This window comes from Silene latifolia, chromosome 7 (genome assembly GCF_048544455.1).
Source record: "Silene latifolia isolate original U9 population chromosome 7, ASM4854445v1, whole genome shotgun sequence".
NCBI classification, from domain to species: domain Eukaryota; kingdom Viridiplantae; phylum Streptophyta; class Magnoliopsida; order Caryophyllales; family Caryophyllaceae; genus Silene; species Silene latifolia.
In genome coordinates this window covers 127320718-127345925 of record NC_133532.1, presented here as the reverse complement: position 1 = coordinate 127345925, position 25208 = coordinate 127320718, and the positions used below count along the sequence as shown (strand labels likewise).

At 36.2% G+C, this 25208-nt stretch overlaps 3 protein-coding genes and 3 non-coding genes across 6 annotated transcripts; 2 read left to right on the top strand and 4 right to left on the bottom strand.

Moving 5' to 3' along the window:
- Positions 1-10429: 10429 nt before the first annotated feature.
- LOC141593083 (5'-adenylylsulfate reductase 1, chloroplastic-like) lies at positions 10430-14075 on the top strand. Its single transcript, XM_074414034.1, has 5 exons — positions 10430-10583; positions 10767-10919; positions 11980-12124; positions 12313-13108; positions 13532-14075. The coding sequence occupies exons 1-5, from the start codon at positions 10514-10516 to the stop codon at positions 13760-13762; spliced, it is 1395 nt and encodes a 464-aa protein (XP_074270135.1). The 5' UTR covers positions 10430-10513; the 3' UTR covers positions 13763-14075.
- Positions 14076-14301: 226 nt separating this feature from the next.
- Positions 14302-14375, bottom strand: TRNAR-UCG (transfer RNA arginine (anticodon UCG)). Its single transcript has one exon. It is a non-coding gene; the product is annotated as a tRNA-Arg (tRNA).
- Positions 14376-14572: 197 nt separating this feature from the next.
- On the bottom strand, positions 14573-14646 carry TRNAR-UCG (transfer RNA arginine (anticodon UCG)). Its single transcript has one exon. It is a non-coding gene; the product is annotated as a tRNA-Arg (tRNA).
- A 78-nt stretch (positions 14647-14724) lies between these two features.
- TRNAF-GAA (transfer RNA phenylalanine (anticodon GAA)) lies at positions 14725-14797 on the bottom strand. Its single transcript has one exon. It is a non-coding gene; the product is annotated as a tRNA-Phe (tRNA).
- Positions 14798-15794: 997 nt separating this feature from the next.
- Positions 15795-19368, bottom strand: LOC141593085 (uncharacterized). Its single transcript, XM_074414036.1, has 7 exons — positions 19097-19368; positions 17456-17735; positions 17186-17305; positions 16919-17077; positions 16467-16639; positions 16238-16343; positions 15795-16135 (listed from the first exon to the last, which is right to left on the bottom strand). The coding sequence occupies exons 2-7, from the start codon at positions 17711-17713 to the stop codon at positions 16106-16108; spliced, it is 846 nt and encodes a 281-aa protein (XP_074270137.1). The 5' UTR covers positions 17714-17735; positions 19097-19368; the 3' UTR covers positions 15795-16105.
- A 2344-nt stretch (positions 19369-21712) lies between these two features.
- Positions 21713-25098, top strand: LOC141593082 (aminomethyltransferase, mitochondrial). The gene is made up of 4 exons (XM_074414033.1): positions 21713-21961; positions 22873-23435; positions 24092-24210; positions 24411-25098. The coding sequence occupies exons 2-4, from the start codon at positions 22875-22877 to the stop codon at positions 24955-24957; spliced, it is 1227 nt and encodes a 408-aa protein (XP_074270134.1). The 5' UTR covers positions 21713-21961; positions 22873-22874; the 3' UTR covers positions 24958-25098.
- The last annotated feature ends 110 nt before the right edge of the window (positions 25099-25208 follow it).

Genomic DNA, 25208 nt, shown 5'->3' with positions numbered 1-25208 from the left:
TAGAAAGGGTAAGAGGAAAAGTTAAGGATTAACTAAAAACTTAACTAGTTGAAGTGTGGTGAGTTGTGGTTTGTTTTGGTGTGCGGGTGGTGGTTGTGGTGGGGTGGTGGTGGTGGCGTCGTGGTGGTGGTGTTGGCAGTAGGTTGGCTATGGTGGTGGTGAATGGTGATGGTGGCGTCATGGTGGTTGTGGGGTGGCTGTGTGGTGGTGGTTTTGGTTTTGGTGGTGGTGGTGGCGATGGCGTCGTGGTGGTGGTGGTTTATGTGGAGTGGCTGTGGTGGTGGTGGTTATGTGGGGTGGCTGTGGTGGTGGTGGTGGTGGCGGCGTCATGGTGGTTGTGGCGGTGGTGGTTTATGTGGGGTACCTTGGGAGGGTGGGGGTAAGGAATTAGATGGATTAAGGGGGTAAGGAAGAAGTTTCATTCTCTTTGTAAACAAACACCAACAAATGAAATCAATAACTTTGTTTTCCTTTCATTTTTTATAGACCTCCAACCAAACGTCTCCTTTATTTTTTGTCAATTAAACTCAGTTTTAGGCGTTAAGTGATTACTTGGACGCGTAACAAAGCTTGTCATTTATAAGCTTGTCATTTATCATCCCATGACATAGCGACTCTGTTAGGCTCAATATCCATCTTTAGATGTGATAATTTGGCATGGGATCAATAAATTTTCCGTCAAAATTTTTTTAACCCCTATATATCAATTAATATTAGGATCGAGATGGATATTAAGCCTAATAGAGTCCATATGTCATGGGATAATAAATGACAAGCTTGGTTACGCACCCAAGTCAACGCCTAAAACCGAGTTTAATTGACGCAAAATAAAGTTTAGGGGTGCACTTAGTGATAATGACAACAATTATTAGACGTCTTATGTATGTTTTAAAAAGTGTAGAGTCACGTAGAAAGTCGAAAAGTTGAGGGGTACCATGTAGAATATCTCATTAAACAATTTAATGTGTAACTATATAGATTGGGTTATGCTCATTCATGTACATGATTTACTCAATCATGTACAACATTACCGATTTTACCCTTTCCATTTTACTCATTCATGTGTTTGCCTTCCCTTTCAATTTTCCCCAATTTTCTTCAAGCTCTCCTCGTCCATCATCCTACCGCCCCGCCTGCCACTCTCACCACCACCGCCTGCTATCTCCTTCATCCACCGACTATCGCAACGAGATACTTGTATGGATTATATTCATTCGTTTTTCTTTCAAAAAAAAAAAAGAGTATTCAATTGTTTTGGTCTCCTGCACTTTAGGAAGAAACATAGTATGAATTTTTTTCGTTCAAGATTTCACTAGCTCAATATTTAACATCTTTGTTCACCCATGTATTTGTTATCCTCTAACCACCAGTTCATAGACTATGCATCTGAGGTAGTACCTCTTATTGTTTATTTTCCGAGTTTTATTTTAAAGTTTTTGAGTTCTGCTTTAGTATAAAGTTTTTGAGCACATTTACTAAAACATTACACTAAAAAAATATAATATTGCTCAAAAACTATATTTATAAATGGTAATATGCTTTCGGAAAAAATGTGTATATCTTCAAAAACTACAAGTTTGAGTCTATCTCGATCGTAATCCTTTTTCTCTCTAACCACTTGCACCCTCCTAATCCATATTCTTAATCAAGATTCAGGCAAGTTACTACCCTTCCCCTTCCTACCAGCTCCTACCCAAATTAATTTTAATTAACCCTAATTTTATTAACCTAATTAGATCTAATTGCATAAAATTATAATGAATTTGATACAAAACAATGCCTATGATTAAGATGTATAGTTATGAAAATAGAATTTACTTGTTCAATATAAGAATTAAGTTGCATAACTGATAATCTAGTAAAAAAATTGATCAGTTTTTGAGAAGAGGAGAAAGAGAGTTTTTTTTTTTTTTGATGGAAAAGGGTAAATTATGGAAATATTATGATAAAAAGTACATGATTGAGTAAAATGCGTACATGAAAGAGCAACTACGTATAGGTTAGGTGTCTGTTCTTATTTGAACTATTTATTGTTTTTATTTTTAAAAATTATTTGTTTATTTTTTAGATTTATAAAACGTTTTACCTAAAACTTTTTATATTGTTACTAATTTGTATTTTAGAGCTAAATCTAAGTTTTTATAAAAAAAACAGTTTGATTTTCAAACGAATAAGTTTAATTTGATGTTTGTATCATGTTTCACTTTCATTTGCTTTGAGGTATGCGATCACCGTGTCTATCTAGTTATCTCCGAGAGCTAGAGAGTGGATTCTCTGTCTTATTACGTGTCACTATATGAAACATGAGATGAGATTCATCATGGGACAGATGATATCAAGAGGATAGTTTCAAAGACAATGTAATATGAGATGAAACTCTTATAATCTCAACTTTTTCGAGTTGGCCCAACGTCTAGGACTTTTGCTTAATTCTCAAAGCCCATAGTGCTTCACCATCTTAGACATTTTACTAGGGGTGAGCAAAACCGTGTACCCGATACGGTTTCGAAAACCGTATCGGGTATACGGTTTTAAAAATCGCAAAAATCACTATACGGATCCGATACGGTTTAACCGTATATACGGTTTTCGGGTACCCGGAAAAACCGTGTATACGGAATCCGTATATACGGATACGGTTTGGTCAAAAATGCCCAATTAAACATTGTAATTATTCAAAATCTAGTAATTACCTTTAACAAGACCACCTCTTATAAAGGGCTGATTTTTGTTTATTGAGATAAGTTAGTTAAAAAAGTCGCAAAAAGCATTAAAAGAGTGGAGTTGAAAGAGGAACTTTGCATTTTTTTATTTTTTTTTATACAAAAACTTCAAACCGTGTCAGAAACCGTATATACGGTTTCGTTTTTGCCCGACCCGGATACGGTACGGTTTTTATAAAACCGTATCGTATATACGGATTTCCGTATCGTATATACGAAAATCCGTATAACTCAAACCGTATACCGTATCGTATCCGTATTATAAAACCGTATCGTATATTTTTGCTCACCCCTACATTTTACCGTCCAATTTGAAACCTTACTCGGTAACCGGCAGTCCGGCACCATATATTTAAAACGGCGAAATTTATCTTGTTTATAAGTTATACACGGGTATACCTCCATATTTCTGGTAATCGCGTTTTCTAAAATATGCCCTAAATTCACATGTTAAGGAGACTTAAATGGATCGTTTGCCAATATATTTGTAAGATAATATATCGGTTTTGACCGTGTACGTTGTTGTCAATAGTTCCTTTTCACACAAGAAAAAAAAAAAACTCGTGACGTTTTTTCAGAATAATATTAAAGACCATACTTAATACGAGTGTGAGTCATGCATGTATGACGCTTCAGAAAACGAAGACTAAGAAACTTCAAAGGTTTGAATAGTCTTTGGTAATTTGGCCACCAAGCAAGCACTATAGTATGTTTGTCCCGCAGTCCCGGACTCCCGGTCATTCGTTTACATTTGATTTTGACACAAAAACAAAAAAAGAGAAAAAAAGTTAATTATTGAATTACAAGTGAGCCAAATTAAGTGTGGAAAAGATAAACAACTGATTGAGATGCCAAAAAATAAAATAGGTAAACAAATAACCGGGTACGAGGGAGTATAATGGTTGCTTGGTGACCACGTTTAAGACTATACTATTCTTGTTCAACATATAGTCACATTATTGAGTAAACTCCTTTGCTATATAAGTCAAGTTAATCAACTAAACATCCACAATTAAAACTTCACTCACAATTTGCTCTAATTCGACAAATATCCCGCCCGACTCGTTTGACAGGTAAAAAATAAAATGGGATTCTTTCTTAGCTTTTTACTTAGTTGGTTTACAAAGAATGACAGTCTAATAGTTTGCGAGACTCAAGCAAGCCGTAAATCTGTTGTTCAAGCTGTTGAAACTAATAGTAAGAAAACTAGTCGAGTTGTCGATTCACCAACGCCAATTCTAGTGCCATATTTTTCGTCTGGAGCTAGGTTTTCTTGCTTGTAATTTCCTAAGTGGAAATAGAATTAATCGTCATGGTCTTTTTGGTTAAATTTTACTTTGTATGTAAAGGGAAGTTCTTAATCTAGCCCAATTTCGCCAGATAGCGAGATTGGGCTAGATTAAGAATCTCGTGCCATGATTGAAAGTGGCTGTTCCATGGTGAGAAGTGTCAATTCCAAGCATTGTAATAAAATGATTTATGTGAGAGGAGATCATGACCCGTAAAATTCAATACAAAAGAATCGTCTTACAGTATATTCCTTACACATGCATTCGGGTTTTTTTTTTGCAGTTGTAAAGAAAGGTTTTATACAATTGACATTTGGCTCATATGGCCAAATGCACTTATTTTAGTAATAACATAAACTACTACGACTAAGTAATTGCATCGGTGAAGCACATCATTCATGAAGGGACGATTAGAGCTGGCCAAACGAACGAGCATATCTCTTCTCATCTTAATTGATGAAGCTTCGGAGAAATACCTACAACAAGTGTTCCAGAGATTCATCCCCTTGGCTATGGTAAACAACATCAAGAGACCAACGAGACCCTCGAACCATCGAGAAAGCGCAAAGTGCACTTACGCCACTAGGACGTAGAAAGAAAAGGCGTTTGCTGGCCCAAAAGACAGTAGGATACAAAGAGAGTTTCCCCAATCTTTATCCAACAAAGACCAACAACAACAACATTACCCCGGCCCAATGTCTTAATAGCTCCGCATATTGCAGGATACATGAATCATATGTACGCAGCTCTATCCATGTGTTAGCAACACAAAGATGTTAACAATGTTGTATTACCCAACATGAAAATTGCATTCAACACTAGTGAACTACTTCATATATAACAAAAATAAATTCATATTACACTTTTAGTAATCGATTTTGTTTTATTCTATTATAATTCAGAATCAAAGAGTGTGAAGTATCAAATTGCTTATAAATGTAAATTTAAAATAAAAAAAAACACAACAATTGACTGAGGACAACAAATAACCGAGATGGAGGGAATAATATTCATCTCGCTCAACACTCGTACATTATTATACTTCTAGTGTTTGTAAGATAATTTCCCGTACCTTTCAACACGATGAACAAAAAACTCGTGAGCTGTTTTTTTTTGGATAGAATTGAAGACCGGAATTAATTAACATGAATCATTTTAGGAAAAATAAATAAAAAATTAACATGAATATTTTCTTAAAAAAAAATAAAGAATTAACATGAATCATGCATGCATGACAGCTTCAGAAAACGAACACTAAGAAATTTCAAAGCTAATTTAACTAGAATATCGACTGAATCACTTCTAATTGTATATATGGACAATAATATTATGGTCAAGTAGCTTCCACATGTCACGTGATTCACTTAAATAGGAGATCTAAAAATATGAATTCAATTCACATATTTTTGAGGTAAATTGGTAAAATTTTGTTTCTCAAAAAAGAAATATTCCAATGGTATAATTCTTGTTTACGATCCGTAATTAGAGTAACGTGAACAACTTAATGTCACATTTTTATTATATTTAAACACAAAAAAAGAACAAAATTAAACCCAAGAACATCACAAAACAAAAAAAATTAAATTTTAAAAAACATAAAATTACATTATAATTTCTAAAAGCTTCAAATTAAGCTTTTGAAATGGGTTTCATTTCTAGCTTTTTTAGTTGCTTCTCAAACCCTAACCAGGTTGTATGCGAACCGCGCACCGGCAGTTTAAGAGATGTTGTTCATGATCAACCTAGAGGAAGGAGCACCACTAGGGTTAACAATAGCTCGTCGACGACACCAATTCCGGTGTCTTATTTCCCTCTTGGATCAAGGTTTTCTACTACCTTGTCATGATGATGTTACGTTGGTGCATGGGATTTGCATGAAATTTTGTTATACCCTAGACTTATTAATGTCACGCTAATTAATATTACAAATACACTTATTAGCGATAAAGATTAAATAAGATTAGGATCGGAGACAATGCTCGCGAGAGCGCGTATTTCCAATAAATTGGAATTAGTAAGCATGGGATCGAGTACTAATCGATCGAGGTGGAATGGAGCTAACAGAATCAGTTAGTCTCTTACGAGATGTAATTGATACGGGTTAAATGAAAGGAGTTAATTACGGAGCTATATAAGCAAATAAAGTAGTATCGGGAAATTAAAATAGTGTTCTGAGACCGTTTTATTTGAGAATTTGTGATAATTAAGGGATGTTGAAAAGTTTGTTATTAGTTCATCATTGAAAATCAAGTAGTATCATGACTGAAATGGATTATGTATGATAAACGGAATTATTATATGAAACTTATTTATTAACACGAGAACTACAAAGAAAATTACGAGTAGTTTTCGTGATTTTAGCGTGTTTTAGGAAGGATACACGACATTCCCATGACTTGTTTAAGTCAAAACACATTAAAATCGATATGAGGGTCTGCCGTACCGTTCCCTATTTGAAACAAGCCACGCGAAGGGACGTGTTTTTTCTTAACCTCATTTCGTTAAATAAGTTATCCGACGACATTTAATTTGCTTATATCTTTACTTTTAAGTTTAACCCTTTTCTTGAAGTGTCAAGTTATTTAAGGAAATAAATTAAATCAATCAATTTTAGATTAATTGTACATAGAGCAATTTTAACTTTTAAAAATTTAATTTTGCCTTAACCACCAAGGTTTTTTTCAAGCAACTTGCATCCTTCAAATTTACACCTTGTTAGCACTAACTATGACTTTAATCACTATAAATATACTAAATCATGCCCCAAAAAATAAATATCATTGTTATCATCACTCTATTTCCTAGCAAACTACAAAGAAAAAGTGACCTAAAACCCTAGAAAACATACTTCAAAACTATTGACTATGGCTTTATTTTGTGCCATTTTTGCTTGTTTCACAAAAAATAACAAGGTTGCTTGTGAAGACCACAAAATTATTAATTACGCTAATCGTGTCGCTAATCATTCGGATAATTCTTTGATTAAAGGTCCAAAGGTGCCAATTCAAATGTATCATTTTCCCGGTGGATCGAGATTGTCTCTTTTATGAACATTTTGATGAGTTTATGAAGCTTTGTAATATTAATAGAGGCATTTATATATTGTTGATGAAGAGTACACATTTTTTCCTTTATATGTTAAAAGGAAAATACATTGCAATTTTATTTATATATATTTGGTTTTTGATCTTTTTATTCCTACGGCTTCTTAGTTCTTATGATAATTTCAATTGAATGGGAGTATAATTAGAATTTAGAGGTGATTATGGGCCGGGCCCATGCGGGTTTGGGCCAGGCTTGGATGAGAAAACGACCCATATGTGTGGGTTGGGCCGGTCCAGGCCAAATAAATGGGCCTATTTATTGAGCCCAAATCCGGCCCTTATAGGCTAAATTGGGCTTTTGGGCTTAAATGGGCTTTTTGGGCCGTAAAAATTACGACATATTGAAAGACATAAGTAGCCTAATAAATTCAACTAGTACTTTAAAAACCTACTTAATTTTTAAAATCGTGTAAAATATAATGATCATCAATCCGTTAACCTCAACTAATAGATTAAAATGTCACAAATACTAGTTCATCTGTTTACCAGATCTAATCTGATGTCTACCTCATATCAGTAAGAGAATGGTTTTATTGAATCGTAGCCCTCAAATAAAGGAACGAATCCATTAATTTCAGACTATACATAGGAACATTCACTACCCAAGACTACATTTGAGTATATAGAGCACAAACCATAAAAGCTACCGTAAATTTTAACACAAATTCTCCCTTATGACGGAGATACCCGTCGCAAGTTGCGACGGGTACCATTTTGTCTCACACAAAACCCATGGGGGTGAGAGAGAGCACATGGGGTGGGTGCCCACCTTGTCCCCTCTACCCATTTCCACTCACATAATACCCGTCGCAATATCCGACCCGTCACAAGGAAGACCTACTGAAATTTTAATTAGGTAAGAGTCGAAACTCGATGTAATGAAATCTCATCATCCATACATAAGGAATTGGTATATAGCACATTCATATCATAATATTTTAGTTAGGATGTAGATATTTATTTCAATTATTTGTTTTAGTAAGTGGATGACATGTATTCCGTAATTAATATAGTGCTTGCAAATTGCTGCCAAATTGCAAGACTAACAAATTTGAAACGGAAGAACATCTCATATGGATCGTTCCATCATGACTTATTCGAACCACAAGTCTCTATTTTGGAACAAAAGAGTACCTTTATTTGAGTGGATCAAGTCTTGTGAAGAAGTATTCTACTAGCATCCTGATAAGAGGATTCTACCTAAAAAGAACATTCAATATTCAACCACAAGTCCCTATTTTGGAACAAAATGGCATGGTCCAGATACGAGAAGGTGGGTTTCGTGTTGTACTAGTGAAATAGATAGGCGGCTCAGGCACTGTGCATGGTCCATGCGTGTCGTGCTGTGCTTATGCATGCCCAAAAAGTTTTTCCATATTTATTTCATTTCTTAGTATTTTAAGCGTAATTAAGCATTTAAGCGGGTCGTGACATGCTCTAGGCTAGGTACTGTCTGTTTTCTGCCAATCCCAGGTCATGCTAAAATGAGCCATAAGCCATGCTGCTAGGGCGTGTCAGGCCAACGACCCGCATACCCACTTCTATCTCTGCACGAGAATAACCTATCTCAAAGCGACTTGATCAAACCCATTTCATATTATCCATTTGACAAAACAACTTAATAAAGTATGGTATTTAACTCGTTTTAAGCTTATAGGAAAATTTGTACGTCTAAAATATTGGTGATTGGTCCTACATGGAAGTTACAAGAAAAGAACTGACTAGTGTACTACAAAGGAAAAAAGTGTTGAAAAAAATGTGTGGCTCACACAGTCATCCTTACACTCAGCCCACCACCCAACTTTGGAATCTATACAACCACATTAATTTATTTATTTTTTATTTTTATTTTTTTAATCAAGGAGGATGCACAGCACGCGCCAAAAAATACCATCAAGCCGCCACGTGACGACATTGCTTAGCTAAACCACAAGTCCACAAGACCTCATTTTCATACAACTAGCAAAATTGAACGGGAACTTGAATAACCCGACCTGCATCTGAATTCACAATCCGAATATGACTTATAGTCTTAGACTCTTAGTTGAATTCGATTTAAATGTTTATTTTCGCATGAATATTTATTATTATTTCTATACACGTAACTTAATAACTGCACACCTAAAAAACGATTGAACCGTTTCCAATCTAACATGAATTGTTACAACTCCGAAATGATTAGCCTAAAATGACTCAATTCGGTTAACCCAGCCCGTATAACATATCGATCTCCACTAGGGGTGTTACCGAGCCGAGCCGAGTCGAGTTTGGCCTTGCTCGGCTTGTGCTCAAGAACCAAAACCCGATCTCGAGCTAACCCGAGCTTGAAAAAAATGTGCTCGTTATAAACTTGCGAGCTTTAACGTGAGCTCGAGCAGAAATCGAGCCTATATAAAATTGTTTATTTTTTAATTTTTTTTCTTCCGATATTTTCAATAACAAGGTTCGAAAATTATATGTAATAATATTTGGCAAATCGGCGAGGCATTTGATATGTGTGATACAAAAATATCATCATGATAAAATATTTTTATAAAATATGAGCAATATCTTATGTAATCACACAAGTTCGAGCTTCGAGTCGAGCCAGCCTTTGCTCAGCTTGACTCTTTAAGCTCTCGAGCCGAGCCCGAGTCCAAGCCGAGTTTTGACCGAGCCGATCTCGAGTAGCTCGCGAGCAGTCTCGTCTCATTAGCACCAATTTTGTCTGACCACATATCTAAGAATAATAATACTCATGTAAAACAGCCTAACATATATATTTCGTAAATACCAATGCATTTTACACAATATTTAAAAAAAACGTCTTACAATAATACTTTTTTTGTGATTAAGCGACCCGTAATCGTTACCTATCAAAAAACTGCACACAAACCTCCACACTCCAGGTATACGTAAATAGTAGGTATTCTGAGAGACGGTCTCTTAATAAGCTTTATTGAGAGACCATTATACAATTTTAAGAAAATGTGGTACCAAAGGTAATAAAATAGGTACAAATCATGATTAATGATTAAATGGGTATATTTATTATGTAAATAGATGCGAAATTACTATGTCACACAACATAAAAGAGCGAAAATACAAATAAAAGGGTACGAAAGATTGGTCTCTCAATAACTTAGTGAGATACCGTCTCTCCCAAATTTTAGTGATACGTAAATACGTAATAACCTTCAAATCAGGTAAGCAACGGGAGAGACGAGAGTATTCCGATCATATAACCATTCATCACCTCGAGAAAATAACGTCTAGGTTCAATGAACCTAAACAAACCCCTTTATTCTCATCCTATTTATCTCTCTGTTCTCCTCTTCCAAATATTCAAACAATTTTCTCAGGTGAAAATCATTTAACTTTAATTTTTAATCTTTTTGTTTAATAATTCAACAAAGAAATGGCAATGGCAGTAACAACTTCATCATCATCTTCTTCAATTCTCTCTTCTATTCCTTCTGACCTCAAAGGTAAGTCCATTGTTAAACCGTTTTACAATAAAACATTGTAATCTCAAACATTTATTTACCTTTTCCATATTCTTGCGAGAAAAATAATTTTAACCGAAGGTAAACAAATGGTTGAGACGGTAAATAGGTAGTTGATTTTAATAATGTGATGTAATCATTATTTTTTTACGTTGGGTCCCACAGTAAACTCGTACGATGTTGTTCGCCACCAAATGTATCTCAATTTGACGACAAGACGCACGTGTGCAATCAAGCCGTTACGCGCTGCCGAGTCGCGGCGGAGTGACTCGGTTGTTCCACTCGCTGTTTCCGCCACGCTCGTTGCGCCTAAAACTGGTACTCCCTCCGTCTCATTTATATTGTTTATTTAATTTCCGTCATAGACCATAGTATAACCCGAACATTCGGGTAAAACAATTAGTCTTGAGTAAGACGGTTTTATATAAAGGTAATGTAAAACGGACTCAAATAGAGCAATAGGAATCCTCTCCATTTTCTAAGGAAATAGAGTATAACCATATTACTAGCTAAAACTAGCTATTAAAAGCTCCAGCTTTACAATAAATTTGTGTAAGATCGTCCTACAAAATTATTTGTGAAACTACAAATTCCCAATGTTCATGTAAAACCCTAGTTCCATTGATTCTAAATTAATTGGATTTAGATTTTGGATTTATAGTTAGGGTGTGAAAATTTTCTATGGCGAACTATTAATAGAATACTACGCCGTCCTAGTCATTTGTTGTCCTATTCTATTTTGGGATGTTTCGGTATCGTACTCTTATTGTCCTTTCTATTTTAATAATCAATTTGTGAGCAATTTGATCATTTTTTATGTGGCGAACTATTAATAGAATACTCCGTCTCTCCTGGTCATTTGTTGTTCTATTCTATTTTGGGATGTTTCAGTCTTGTACTCTTGTTGTCCTTTCTATTTTAAGAATGAACTTGATGAGCCATTTGATCATTTACACATAATTTGGTCCACTTGTCATTTAGTAATTGACGCTCCTTTTTCCTTGGTCTTTAAGCGAAAATTAAAGGACAATAATTGACTGGACGGAGTGAGTATAACTAAATCGAGAGTTTTTCGATGGTCAGGGATGACAGATCGCCCCTTCTAGCTCCTAGTTCCGCCACCAACATTGATTCCTAATTAAATGTCACCAAAATTTAACAAGGAATGATAGTGAAATCCAATACGAAATTAATTAAATTGTTCGCATTTTATTTAAAGTAAGCGGTAAGGTGGGATGAGGACAATATAAATGGTATGGAGCGACAATTTTAGTTACGGAGCATATTGCATATTTGAATGTGGTGTACTGTTAGCTGTGTTTAGGAGTTATTGATGTGAAATGACGGGAATGACCCCGGTAATGGTTGTATATTACAGAGGAGGAAGTGATCTTCGTAAAAGACGAAGAAGTTGAAGTGTTGGATTATGAGAAGTTGGCTAAGGAGCTTGAGAAAGCGTCTCCGCTTGAAATTATGGACAAGGCACTTGCTACTTTCGGAAATGACATTGCTATTGCTTTCAGGTACTTGTATTTCGCTTTAGTTGATCCCCTTCAGTTGTTTTAAATCCTTCGACAAGTAAGCAATTGACTGAGACGGAGCGTACTGAGGATTGTAGATATTGGTTTAGTAGCTAGAGTGATCGGTATGGTATTGTTTTTTCATGGATTCATGTTTGCTGATGATCGTTCTTGCGTGCTTTATTTTGCAGTGGTGCGGAAGATGTTGCGTTGATTGAGTACGCCAAATTAACTGGCAGACCTTTTAGAGTCTTCAGCTTAGATACAGGGAGGTTAAACCCTGAGACATACCGCTTTTTCGACCAGGTTGAAAAGCAGTATGGCATCCACATTGAGTACATGTTCCCTGACGCGGTGGAAGTCCAAGCCTTAGTTAGGACCAAGGGTCTCTTCTCCTTCTACGAGGATGGTCACCAGGAGTGCTGCCGTGTTAGAAAGGTTAGGCCACTTAGGAGGGCCTTGAAAGGGTTGCGGGCCTGGATTACAGGCCAAAGGAAGGATCAGTCTCCCGGGACGCGGTCTGAGGTCCCCGTTGTTCAAGTGGATCCCGTCTTTGAGGGGTTGGAAGGCGGAGTTGGCAGTCTTGTTAAGTGGAACCCTGTTGCAAACGTTGACGGGAAAGACGTTTGGAACTTTTTAAGGGCCATGAATGTGCCCGTTAACACATTGCACGCTCAAGGATACGTGTCCATCGGGTGTGAGCCATGCACGAGGCCAGTACTTCCAGGACAGCATGAGAGAGAAGGAAGATGGTGGTGGGAAGACGCCAAGGCCAAGGAGTGCGGCCTTCACAAGGGTAATCTTAAAAATGAGGGGTCGGAAGAGGTGAATGGAAGTGTCCAAGCAAATGGTGAAGTCGCTGATATTTTCGAGTCGCAAAATTTGGTGAACTTGAGTAGATCAGGCATTGAGAATTTGTTAAGGTTGGAGGACAGGAGAGACCCGTGGATTGTTGTCCTCTACGCTCCATGGTGCCAATTTTGCCAGGTGTGTTTTGTTCACTCGACTTATTTTGGTTTGCAGTGGTTGAGATTTTTGAAGTTTTTAGTTAAATTTTTCGAAATTTTTTCGAGTATACCTTATGTTATTACTCATCCGCCCCCCCTAAACTCAAAACCTGGCTCCGCCACTGCTGGTTTGGGTTTGTTTTAGTGTCTATCAGGTAATTTCAATTTTCAATTTCGGTTGGGTAAATTCGTGTAGGGTGATTATTGGTCAGGATATTTTCCAGTATGTGTTTACCGAGGTTATAGTCATTTGTTACCTTGTTAAATTCCCAAATAGTCAAATCGGGTCATTTCTGTCCAAATGAATGTCGAGTCTTAAGTCTAGCAAAGTTTAGGCCAACTAAGGGTTGAATTGGTTCGACTTAAGTTTCAGGCGACTTATATGCTGTTTTTATTTGAGCAGGGTATGGAAGCCTCATACGTAGAATTGGCTGATAAGTTGGCCGGAAGTGGAGTAAAGGTTGGAAAATTCAGGGCAGACGGCGATGAAAAGGCCTTTGCTAAGAGTGAATTGCAGCTAGGAAGCTTCCCAACTATATTGTTCTTCCCTAAACACACATCTCAGCCCATCAAATACCCGTCAGAAAAGAGGGACGTTGATTCGCTCTCGGCTTTCGTCAACGCTCTCAGATGAGATGATCGAAGTCGTCGAAAAGGCTGTAATACAAGACGAGTCGTTGGTAGTTAACTAGTTATAGCAGGCTTTGCTGTTCATGCTTAGTCCTTACATGAACATTTGCTTTCTGTCAAGTCTGATGTGTGTATAGCTCTTTTCTTTCGCCTTTTTTTCTTCTTTTTGTGTTTGGCGGGGTTTGATGATGAGTTTGTATTTTCATTTTGGAGGAAATGTAGGTAGAGAGGTGTACAATCAAAGCATGTCACATTTTTGGTGTATTAGATAAATTCATCAATAAAAATATGTTTTCTGCAAGGTTTCGGCCTTGAAATCTCACCATGTTGGAGGGTATGGATACCATGACCGGAATTTGAGGTAGTATTAGTCGTATTTACGACAATAAATCGCGCACTGGGCATTCCTTGAGATCTCACATTTCTGGTTTTTTTTTCCTAGGATCAATTTCATTCCGTATAGTTAAGAAGCGCGGTTTTTTTTCCTTTTGAAATATGGTGCATTTCAACGGAAGGGCTTTTTAATCGACTGTTGTAAAAAACTGACCACAGTGGGAGTCGAACCCACGACCTTCTGATCCGAAGTCAGACGCGCTAATCCACTGCGCTATGCGATCTTAATGTTTAGAATCACAGAATGATAGGATAGTAGCATGTCACATTTTTGTGTTGTTCCGGTTAAAAGTATCTCGCCTTATGTAGGTTTTGGATTGAAAAACATATGGTGGCAAAATGATAGGGAAGTTACAACATAATAATACGCAGATTCACAGAATTACAGGTAACAAAAGCAGTGAAAGTGTTGCAAAATAAATGACCACAGTGGGAGTCGAACCCACGACCTTCTGATCCGAAGTCAGACGCGCTAATCCACTGCGCTATGCGGTCTTGATGTTGTATATGCTACTTTTTATTATTAATTAACAGTGCTTGTTGACATTCAAAAATAACAAAAAATTTAAATAATGCGGTGAACGTGGATCGAACACGTGACCTTCAGATCTTCAGTCTGACGCTCTCCCAACTGAGCTATCCCCGCTTGTTATTACTATTTGACGATATTCTTTATTTATTGCAAAACCGCAAATACTGTTTAGAAAATTACTTGTATAGTTTGTATGTGAGTGATATTGCATTTAAGACGTTTTACACAAATACTGTTTACAACAGATCATTTAGACAAATATCATGGCCCCGATCGAGTAATAAGTTACCAAATAGCCGTCAAAAAAAAAAAAAAAAAAAAAAAAAAAAAAAAGAAAGAAAGTTACCAAATAAATCCATCTCGTAAATTTTCTTTGTTAGATGTGCTTACAAAAAAAATTGTATTGAAAAATATGGTAGTTAATCGAGTGAAGCAGTTGATCTGATTGGATGTTCTGACTTGTTGAGAGATTTAGTGCGCACACGAAATAGGAGATATACAAAAAGACATTTTTTGAATAGCTCGACATAAGATTATTGATCGAACACGTGACCTTAATTCATCTTCAAGCTTCACAAAAATAGACATACTTGCTCGAAAACAAAAGATGTGGGGGTGTTTGATAAACAGTAGATTGGTGAAATTTCAGCATATTCAAGGCTTTTAGCATGTTTGACTCAACGATTTACTAAATTAAGTGTTTGATAAATGGCATATTGAAATAGTAGATTGAGCTTCAATCTACTGTTTTTCAATATGCTGCTCCCACCAGCATATTCACTTTAGTAGATTGTAAAAAAGAAATCTGTCTATAATTTACACATGTATAGAAGAGTCTATTAACTTAAACCCGCTAATTACCAAACACTTCTACTAAATGTGCTAATTGTAATATCGGTTTTTCTATCCTATGCCCACTAGGCATAGGATAAGAAACTCAAAGAGGAAAGAATTAATGATGTTTTTCTTGTAAAGTGATAGAATATTGTAATTTCCCATAAAAACATTATTAATACTTTCCTCTTTGAGTTTCTTATCCTATGCCTAGTGGGCATAGGATAGAAAAACCCTTGTAATATACTAGTCAAACATGTCAAATCAAATCTATCATTTGCAATCTGCTTGACCAATCTGCTTCTGCTAATTATAATCTGCTAAGTACCAAACTGGCCATATGAGATTGTAAAAACATTTACTAATCAAATTGTAATGTACTAAAATACCATACATGTAGAGCACTAAACCTAGAAAATTACATTGAAAAGCATGGATCCCTTTGTATTGAATGAAGATACATTGTGATAGAAAATCCGATTTCAAGCCTTAATAGCATTTCATAACATGTAATGCAAATATAGGAACTGTTTGAAGTGTATTCTGGCAGAAATCGGCACCAGACTTTGTCAACTCGAAACCATTTTCTTAAGCTCCCGGCCACTGTGGACTAACTACCTGCCATAAAAAGAATACGGAGGCCGATTGCCATAAACCCTTATGTAAGCCGGTTTGTAGAGGTCCAAGGTAAATAGATGTAGGAATGAGTGTAGGACTAACCTCAAGGGTACTGAAAACCAAGCGCATTCGACTGGCAACTACAGAAGGTTCCTCAGCATGCCCGGCGACTGCCATCTGCTCTAGTTGAAGAGGCTTCACAGGAAGCCTGAGGTCATTAAGAAAAACGAGTCGTTAAACATTCACATACACTGGCTGACTGGCAACACCTTTTTTTTTGTTATTTAGCTACTAGTGTATTATTGAGATAGACAAATGAGAGATCAGTTACCATGCCATTCCTCGTATATAATATGCTTTCGCAATGATGGCACAAAAGCCCTTCCACTGGAGCATTATATCTTCAGAAACCGGAGGTGAAGTCGACCATCTTACGATTGTTGGTTGTGGCGTACACAAGATGGTAATAAATATAATGCTGAGCCAGAGAATACACTCGTCAACCTGCATTAGAAATAGAAGGCCAAAACAAAGAAGCCACCTTTTATGAGTACTGTGTCGAGATAGAATTCACCCCTTCCCCCTCTTGAGTACCGGATCCATAAACTCAACAGACTGAAAACAAAGCAATTGTATGGAACTTCAAGTAATCGACAAGGTATATACACGAGATAAAAGTCTCAATGCTAAAATACCATCTCTCTACTGGGCATTTAACAAAAAGTAAAAAGATAGAAGGTGTACATACACTGTTCTATCAGGCGTAAGGATGGTACGACTTACTTCTTCGGATAATATTCTAGATTTCAGGCTTGTGCTTCCACCATAATTTTCCATGGCTTCAATTTCAGCTCCAGATTCCTTTATATTGATTAGCTCTTTCCTCAAACTCTCATCAGTGCAACCTAATGCATATGCATTAACCCCGGCTCTTATGAACTCCTATGGCATTGAAGAAACACAGTAATTCAAAGAGCGCATCAACCCGGGAATAAGTTTTATGCTCTGAACATACTGCTAAATGAGAAAATAGTAAAAGACATTTCTAACTTTTAGGTTATCAATCCCACCACGGTCAATCACATTGCGGTATCGTTTAAATAAGCTGATCGCAATGTTTGTTGATGAGCGATATTCATCATCCGATGAAACTGGGTCTTGAGATTGGCACTGTAACAGAAAAAGATATACTCGTACATCAGCAACAGAAAGACCACAGGAGACGTGTGAGACAAACCAACCCAAATAAAAGTTTTGTGATGACACGGAATCATGAATGGGACGGTCTAACACGTGAGACCATCCTAACTATATACTTACCAGCCACCTCTTAGTAAGAGTGTCAGGGGACAGAACATGGCTCTTAAGTCGTCCAAGTCCTTGTACGGCAAAAAAGCACTTGTGTTGGGGCCCTTCATTACAGGAGATGCTCGGTGAACCAGGATAACCTATAGTATTAAATAATAAAGAGACATTTGCGATCTTCAGAGGCGTAAACTTGTGAAATGTATGGCTGTTCCTGTCCAAGTAACTCAAGCACTTGTTACTAATACATCCTCTTGTATGTATTATCAGCATGGCTGAACCATGATACAACTGCCTGCAAGTTGCAAATTATAACTCTATAAACTAAGAGAAACACAATTTTATTCACTCAACATTCAGCAAATTTTGAGGTTCAATATGAAGATTATAATTTATAATACAACAACAACAACAACAACAACAACAACATCAGAGCCTTAATCCCAAAATGATTTGGGGTCGGCTGACATGAATCATCCTTTGGAACCGTCCATGGGTGAACATAATGAGTCAATGCGAAAAAATAGAAAAGAAAAAGTGAAAAACAAAAGGAGAGTGAAACATAGTACAAAAGCCAGGTAAACTTATAGGTTTTAAAATCTAAGTCCGGATTTCTTTTTAATAGAAATCCGCAAGAGTTCTAAGAAAAGCTACAGTTGAACCTTTCACTCATTCTGATTTCTGAGTATATACACACAAAATCTCTGCATTGTTGCGTACTCCCGCCCGGCCGCCCCTCAGTACAAAACTTGAACAAAAAAAAAATCACATAACATGAATGACAACAATAAGTTGCCTTAGCAAACAATGTCTGTCATTCCTAGCATAAACCAACCAGTACCAACTCAATCAAGCAACAAAAACCAGCCTCACTAAACACAATCTCGCCTAAATGAGATTCAACAAACCTCCTTTTAAATGCATCCCTCAAGATTCAACAAAGGCAGTACAATTACAAGGGGGGAGGGGATTCGAAACTGCTAATCGTCCTCATCAGTGTTATTCATGAATACCATCCACAACCTCTCCACACATCATATACCACGGCTTTTAGTAGCTTCACTTATGCAAAACACGATCATCTTACCCTAAAAGTCAAAGCTCGAAAAAGTAGATTATACAAATAATGCAACCTAATTTACCATTTTTAAGTTCAAAATCACATATTTGAACATTGAACACACTCATGCAGCTGTCAGCAGCTAGCATGACTGATAAAGTCGTGCAGGGTGGTACTCATGACCTCGGATCAAATCCCGTCACCAAAAAAACATGGAACACACTAACATTCATGACATATTCATCAACAGTGTGGAAAGACAACTACAACAGCAATTTATTTTGCCAATTTCACAATACTATCCTCAAAAAGATCACAACTTTATGCAGTTCATGTACTTATACACCAAGAATTACCTTTACAAATGCAAACCCACAATAAAATTGCACAAATGATACACTGAATTAGCAAGACAAAGCTACAGTAAAATCCAAGATAAACTTACTGTTTACTATACTACAACATTATCGCAGTGCCTCAATGGATTTCATAAATTGCAGGGTAAGGGGTTGGATGTACGCAAACTTACTGTTTATACTAAGTAAATAAATTGAAGGGCAATAAAAATAAACAAGAAATTAAGAAAAAGAATTCACCTTTATAAGTTAATATGACACCATAGAAATATCAGAAGAAATATTAACAGCAGAAGCTCAATTCAGCAGAAATGCTATTTATTGATGACAAAAGATGTAAAGAGAGGGGAAAATTAAGAGTTAAAGAATCTGGTGGTGTCATTGAAGCCACTAAATTAATGTAAAAATGTATGGTTACAAAAGAATTTAAGTGGGATTTTCTTAAATTTGAGAAATTGATCCTGCAGAAAGTGAAAGGGGAGATCTTTTTTTCTCAGATAATTTGAGTCTTTGCTTTGAATGATGAGTGAGGGGTTCGAACTTGAATCCTCTGAATTTTCTTCGGAGAAAGATAAGGAATTATTAAATGGATTAAGGCCCATTTAGCGAAAGATTTCAGTCACGATTTGGTCAAAGAAAGGCTTATTTGGACCAATATTTCAGTCTTTTTTTTTCAAATGTTTGACAAGTAAATTATTTAACCAAATAAGCTCACGAAATAAATCTTTCTAGTGTAAGCATTTGAGATTCAGTCACGATTTGATTTGATTTTTCGTTTTTACCCCTTAAATCTATACTATTAAATAATTATCATATCCTTTTACGTCATTTCATCAAAATCAGTTAGCTTTTCAGTTAGTTTGTCAAACATTTTTTTATATAATCAGCTACCTTATCAGTTCCTAATTTTCAGTTACCTTTTCAGTTAGTTTTACTAAATAGAGCCTAAGAAGCTTTTCGACCTAGCTTTTTAAGTGTGTTTTTCTAACCGAAAAAATAAGTTTTTTTTTTTTTTTTTTTTTGTGAAAAAAGAAACACGATTAATCCAAACAAACAAAACAAGGTCCGAAACTAACAACAAACTAAAAAGCATAAAAAAGGAACATAACGAGGCGAACATAACGAGGCCTTGCAACGCCCCCCATATCTTGTTGAATTAACTCGAATAACCGAGCCAACATGTCTGACACCTCCCAGATTAGCAGTTGTTGAAATTTATGAACTCCAAAATTCGCCAGTGAATCAGCACAAAAGTTAGCTTCCCCATACACATGTTGGGTATGCACCTGCCATTCTGTGTCCGTCACGAACGATTTACATATTTGAATCAAGTGCGAATAGGCTGAAGGGTAGTCCTGTTCGGTCTTCATAAAGTGTGCACTAAAAAATAAAAGTTAGCCTGAACACTAATCTATTTTGATATTCAAGTGCATTTATCGGGTTTGGAAAAGAAATGAATTTGCTTAAGAATAATTTTAGCTCTTATTTATAATTTATTTGATTAGAAAATGACATTAATCCATTTTGATATTCAAGTGCATTTATCGGCTTCTCTTAAACTTATAATTTTGGAAGGAATGAGATTATATAAGGCTCTGTTTGGTAAACAAATGGATTAATTTCGATAAAGCGGTTTACAGTGCATTATAAATAAATGATTTTTATGAGAAGATTTGACTAGCATATTATATTTAGCAGAATTAATTTGAGTGTTTGGTAATTGACAGATTACGATTAGTAGATTGTTAATTTTCTTTGTAAAATTGAGAAAAATTTCCTATTTTACAATATCGTTAACCAATATCTTTGAGGTAAGAAGATATTGTAAAAAAACAAATATCGACCCCAAATACTGCTTTTTTAATATCTTTTTACCAAACACTAAAATTAGCATATTGATTGATCGGCAAACACGCTAAAACCCTGAATATCTTAAAAATTGGCCAATATATCTTTTTTACCAAACAATACTTAACCTTTTATTTATGATTGACTTGATTAAGATATGATAAGTTAAAGAGTAAGACTCTTTTCTTGCCAACTTAATTTATACTCACTTCATTTTAATTCAGTTTCATCCAGTTAGTTTTCCATTCGGTTTAGCTCCATTCAGTTCGGCTAAGTTAAAACAGCTCTTTTCAACTTAGTTAATCCTTTTCACTCAAAAGGAATAAGACTTAACTTTGTCAAATTTCGCATTTGCCTCTACCTTACAAATGAATGCATAAATGATCATTCTAAGTTTCTAACCATCGATAGAAACCTCTCATCTCTCACATTCACTTTTGAGCAAGGATTGTTAAGTTGGTGATGATAATATCCTATTACCTATACTTCTTTTTTTCATTGTTATTATCTGTTTTATTCTAAATTCGAGTAGAGTAAAATCAAACTTGATATGTGCTACATTCATATCCTTCAACACTCTTACACTTACACTTTCTTGTAAAAAAAAAGTTTGAAATTTATAGTTACGTCTAACCTTTTACCGGTTAATCTAAATAAAGCAGAATAAAATAAAACCATGTTGAGATCACATTTTCATCCCATCAAAATACTTCGTACAAGATAGAAAAGAAACAAAGGGCTAGAATTCAAGAGAGTCGCAGCCATTCACTGATGATTGGGTATATCTGACTCTAATTAGATCTTACCCACTAACTTACTTTACTCTCCACCAAACTCCCATCACTTTCCTTTTTTTCATCTTTTCCTTTTTTTTTTTCAATAATATAAAGGATAAATACATCTACGGTCTTTTTAAAACGGACATATCCGTCTTAAATTGAAAACGAATTAGATTAAATAATGTGTCATTTAGATAGATAAAAGGAAAACAAGTATTCAGTCCCAAACACCCTATACATTTGCTTTTTCAGAATATTTCTATTTGTCCGATTTTAAGTTTAGGACGAATATATCGGTTCTTATATTAACATTGAATTACTTATATTTGTAGTGTTGTATAGCCTGTTTTTATAACATGCATATATAAAAGACATTATTTTTTCCCTGATTAGATTAATTTGGGTGATACCCATTTTATCTTTCAGTCTCTATAACTAAAACAGAATCACAAAACTTCCTCGTTTCATTTTTTCTGAGGTAAAGTTTGGATCTTTATGAATTTGATCAAATACCATGTTATTTTTTTGTATGTATACATTATTATTAATGCTAAAAGATTTAATCTTTGATTAGTTTCTAATTAATTTCTATTGTTATTGTTGTAATGTTGTGTGTATTTATAATTTACATGTTAATTAAGTTTGTTAATGCACTGGTTTCTGATTGACTTTGCTGTTTGTGGATAATCTGATGTGCATCAGTGCATTTCTGATGCAAAAAAGTGAAAAGTTCGAAACTTTGTATGTCATTCTGTTGTGCATTGAAGAAATTATGATGTACTTATTTTGGCAATATGAGATTGTTTATTTCGGGCATTTTGTTTTGTGAAATTGGATGGTTTTTGAGGTATTTTGTTCATTTCCGACCCCCTTACCCTGCAATTTACGGAAACTATTAAGGCACTGTGGTAATGTTGTTGTTGTTGGATCTTAATATTATAGTATCAAGAAGTATTGATGATGTCTTGGCCTAGTGTAGAGCTTGACTATAAGATGCGTGTTTGAATCTCCCTCCTCTTATATTGTACTCCATCTGTCCCGGTCATTTGTTGTCCTTTTTATTTTAAGAATGAACTTGATGACAATTTGATCATTCACACTCAATTTATTCCACTTGTCATTTAGTAATTGGCTCCTTGCCCTTTCCTTGGTCTTTGTGCCAAAACTAAAGGACAACAAATGACCGGGACGGAGGATTACTGATGTAACTGAACAGTATTTCTATGATTCTATAATGTCGAAATTTGAAGTGTAGATTATAGAAGGATTGTATTGAAGTTTGCAGAATAGTATTTGTGTTGAATACCGTATACTGAAAGTAGTAACTCTTCATGTTTACCGTGAGAAACAGCTTAATTATTCCGTTAATGTTTTGTTTAATGTGCTCAGAGATGAGAGGAGGAGGATTATGGCAGCTTGGGCAATCAATAACCAGGCGTCTTGCACAGGCAGAAAAGAAAGTTGCTTCTCGCCGACATTTTGCTAGTGAGGCCGATCTTAAGAAAACAGCTCTGTATGACTTTCATGTTGCAAATGGCGGGAAAATGGTACCTTTTGCTGGTTACAGCATGCCAATTCAGTACAAGGACTCAATCATGGATTCTACCGTGAATTGTAGAGAGAATGGCAGTCTTTTTGATGTTGCTCACATGTGTGGTCTCAGTCTCAAGGGATCGGATTGCATTCCTTTCCTTGAAAAGCTTGTTATTGGTGATATTGCCGGACTTGCTCCTGGTACTGGAACTTTATCTGTGTTTACAAATGAAAAGGGTGGATCCATTGACGACACTGTGATTACCAAGGTGAAAGACGATCATATATATTTGGTTGTGAATGCTGGTTGTAGAGATAAGGATCTTGCTCATATCGAGGAGCATATGAAGTCGTTCAAGGCTAAAGGTGGTAATGTCTCCTGGCACATTCATGATGAGAGATCTCTTCTTGCCTTGCAGGTAGATGTTGTGCCACTAACAATTCATACTTCCTCGTCTTCCTATAACTCTATAACTCTATGAGCGAAATGGCTCATTAATCTTTCTATTATTGTTGTGTCGTGAATTAGCGGAGTTATTATGTTTCACTCCCCTTTTGTTTTTCACTTTTTCTTTTCTTTTTTTCGCATTTTTGAGGTGTGCGTTCATCCATGGACGCAGTGGTGGAGCCAGGGAGGGGCTAGCAGGGGCGGTCGCCCCCGCTGGCGTTTAAAAATTTCGAAATTTTTAGTTAAAATTTTCGAATTTTTTTTGGCCCCCTTATAATATTACCGTTTCGCCCCTGCTGAAAATTTCCGCCTCCGCTGACTTACATTCCTGGCTCCGCCGACGGTTCTAAAGGATGATTCATGTCAGCCGACCCCAAGTCATTTTGGGATTAGGCTCTGATGTTTTTGTTGTTGTGTCGTGAATTAGCGGGAGTGTGGTAATCCCTTCTTGACACAAACATATAGAAAGTATTCTACTAAACCAAAATATTAAAGGGGGAACCATTGGCCTATAATCAAATGAGAAATACACAAGGATTCGGGTTAGTCTCACATTTGTAAGACTGTCTCATACAAGACTCACAGGCTGGACTAATATAATCGATTTTCTTTGCTGTAATTTCTCAGGGTCCCCTTGCTGCTCCTGTTCTTCAATTATTGACCAAGGAAGACTTGAGCAAGATGTACTTTGGGATGTTCTCTATGGTCGATATCAGCGGTTTCCCTTGCTACCTCACCAGGACTGGGTATGCTCTTTTCCTTTCCGTGTTCAAGACTCAGAATTGTGTACAAATCTTTTATATTTGCGAGATTATTAGTTTAGCTTTAACTTTATATGATTGTCTGGTTCAGATTCTGTATTATAAATATCCGGGCAACCTGTTTCCGAAATCAAGGTCAGAGACTGACTGTTTTAGTGATGCAATGTTTAAATTTGTGATTTCAGCTATACTGGTGAAGACGGTTTTGAAATTTCAGTACCTGACGAGTACGCTGTAGATCTCGCAAAGCAAATCTTAGAGAAATCAGAAGGAAAGGTAAGACTGACAGGGCTAGGGGCTCGTGACAGTCTCAGGCTGGAGGCCGGATTATGTCTATACGGCAACGATATGGAACAACACATTACACCAGTTGAGGCCGGACTTACATGGGCTGTAGGCAAGAGGAGGCGTGCAGAAGGAGGTTTTCTCGGTGCAGAAGTGATACTGAAACAAATCGCTGATGGCCCAAAAATCAGACGAGTAGGGTTCATCTCTTCAGGACCTCCTGCTAGGAGTCACAGCGAGATTCAGAATGAAAGCGGAGAAAACATTGGTGAAGTTACCAGTGGCGGATTTAGTCCCTGCCTCAAGAAGAACATAGCAATGGGGTATGTGAAATCTGGTAACCATAAGGCTGGTACTAAGGTGAACATTGTTGTTAGAGGAAAGTCGTATGAAGGCGTTGTTTCAAAAATGCCTTTCGTACCTACCAAATACTACAAGCCATCATAATCGACAGCAGCCGAGAACCCTCACAGTCTCCTAATTTGTTCTTTTCTTTTATAGTATGCAAAACAAAACTCAGTACAGAATTATTATTTCTTGTTCCTGATATTTCTGGTCAAAGTTTATTGCTTTTCTATCCTACATAAATCTACATTGTAGCTTTTTCTTTAAATGACAGTGAATATAGCAGGGAAGCGATGCAAGTATGCAAGACGGTATATTATACCGCAACATATCTTAAGTTCCTTGATAGCCAC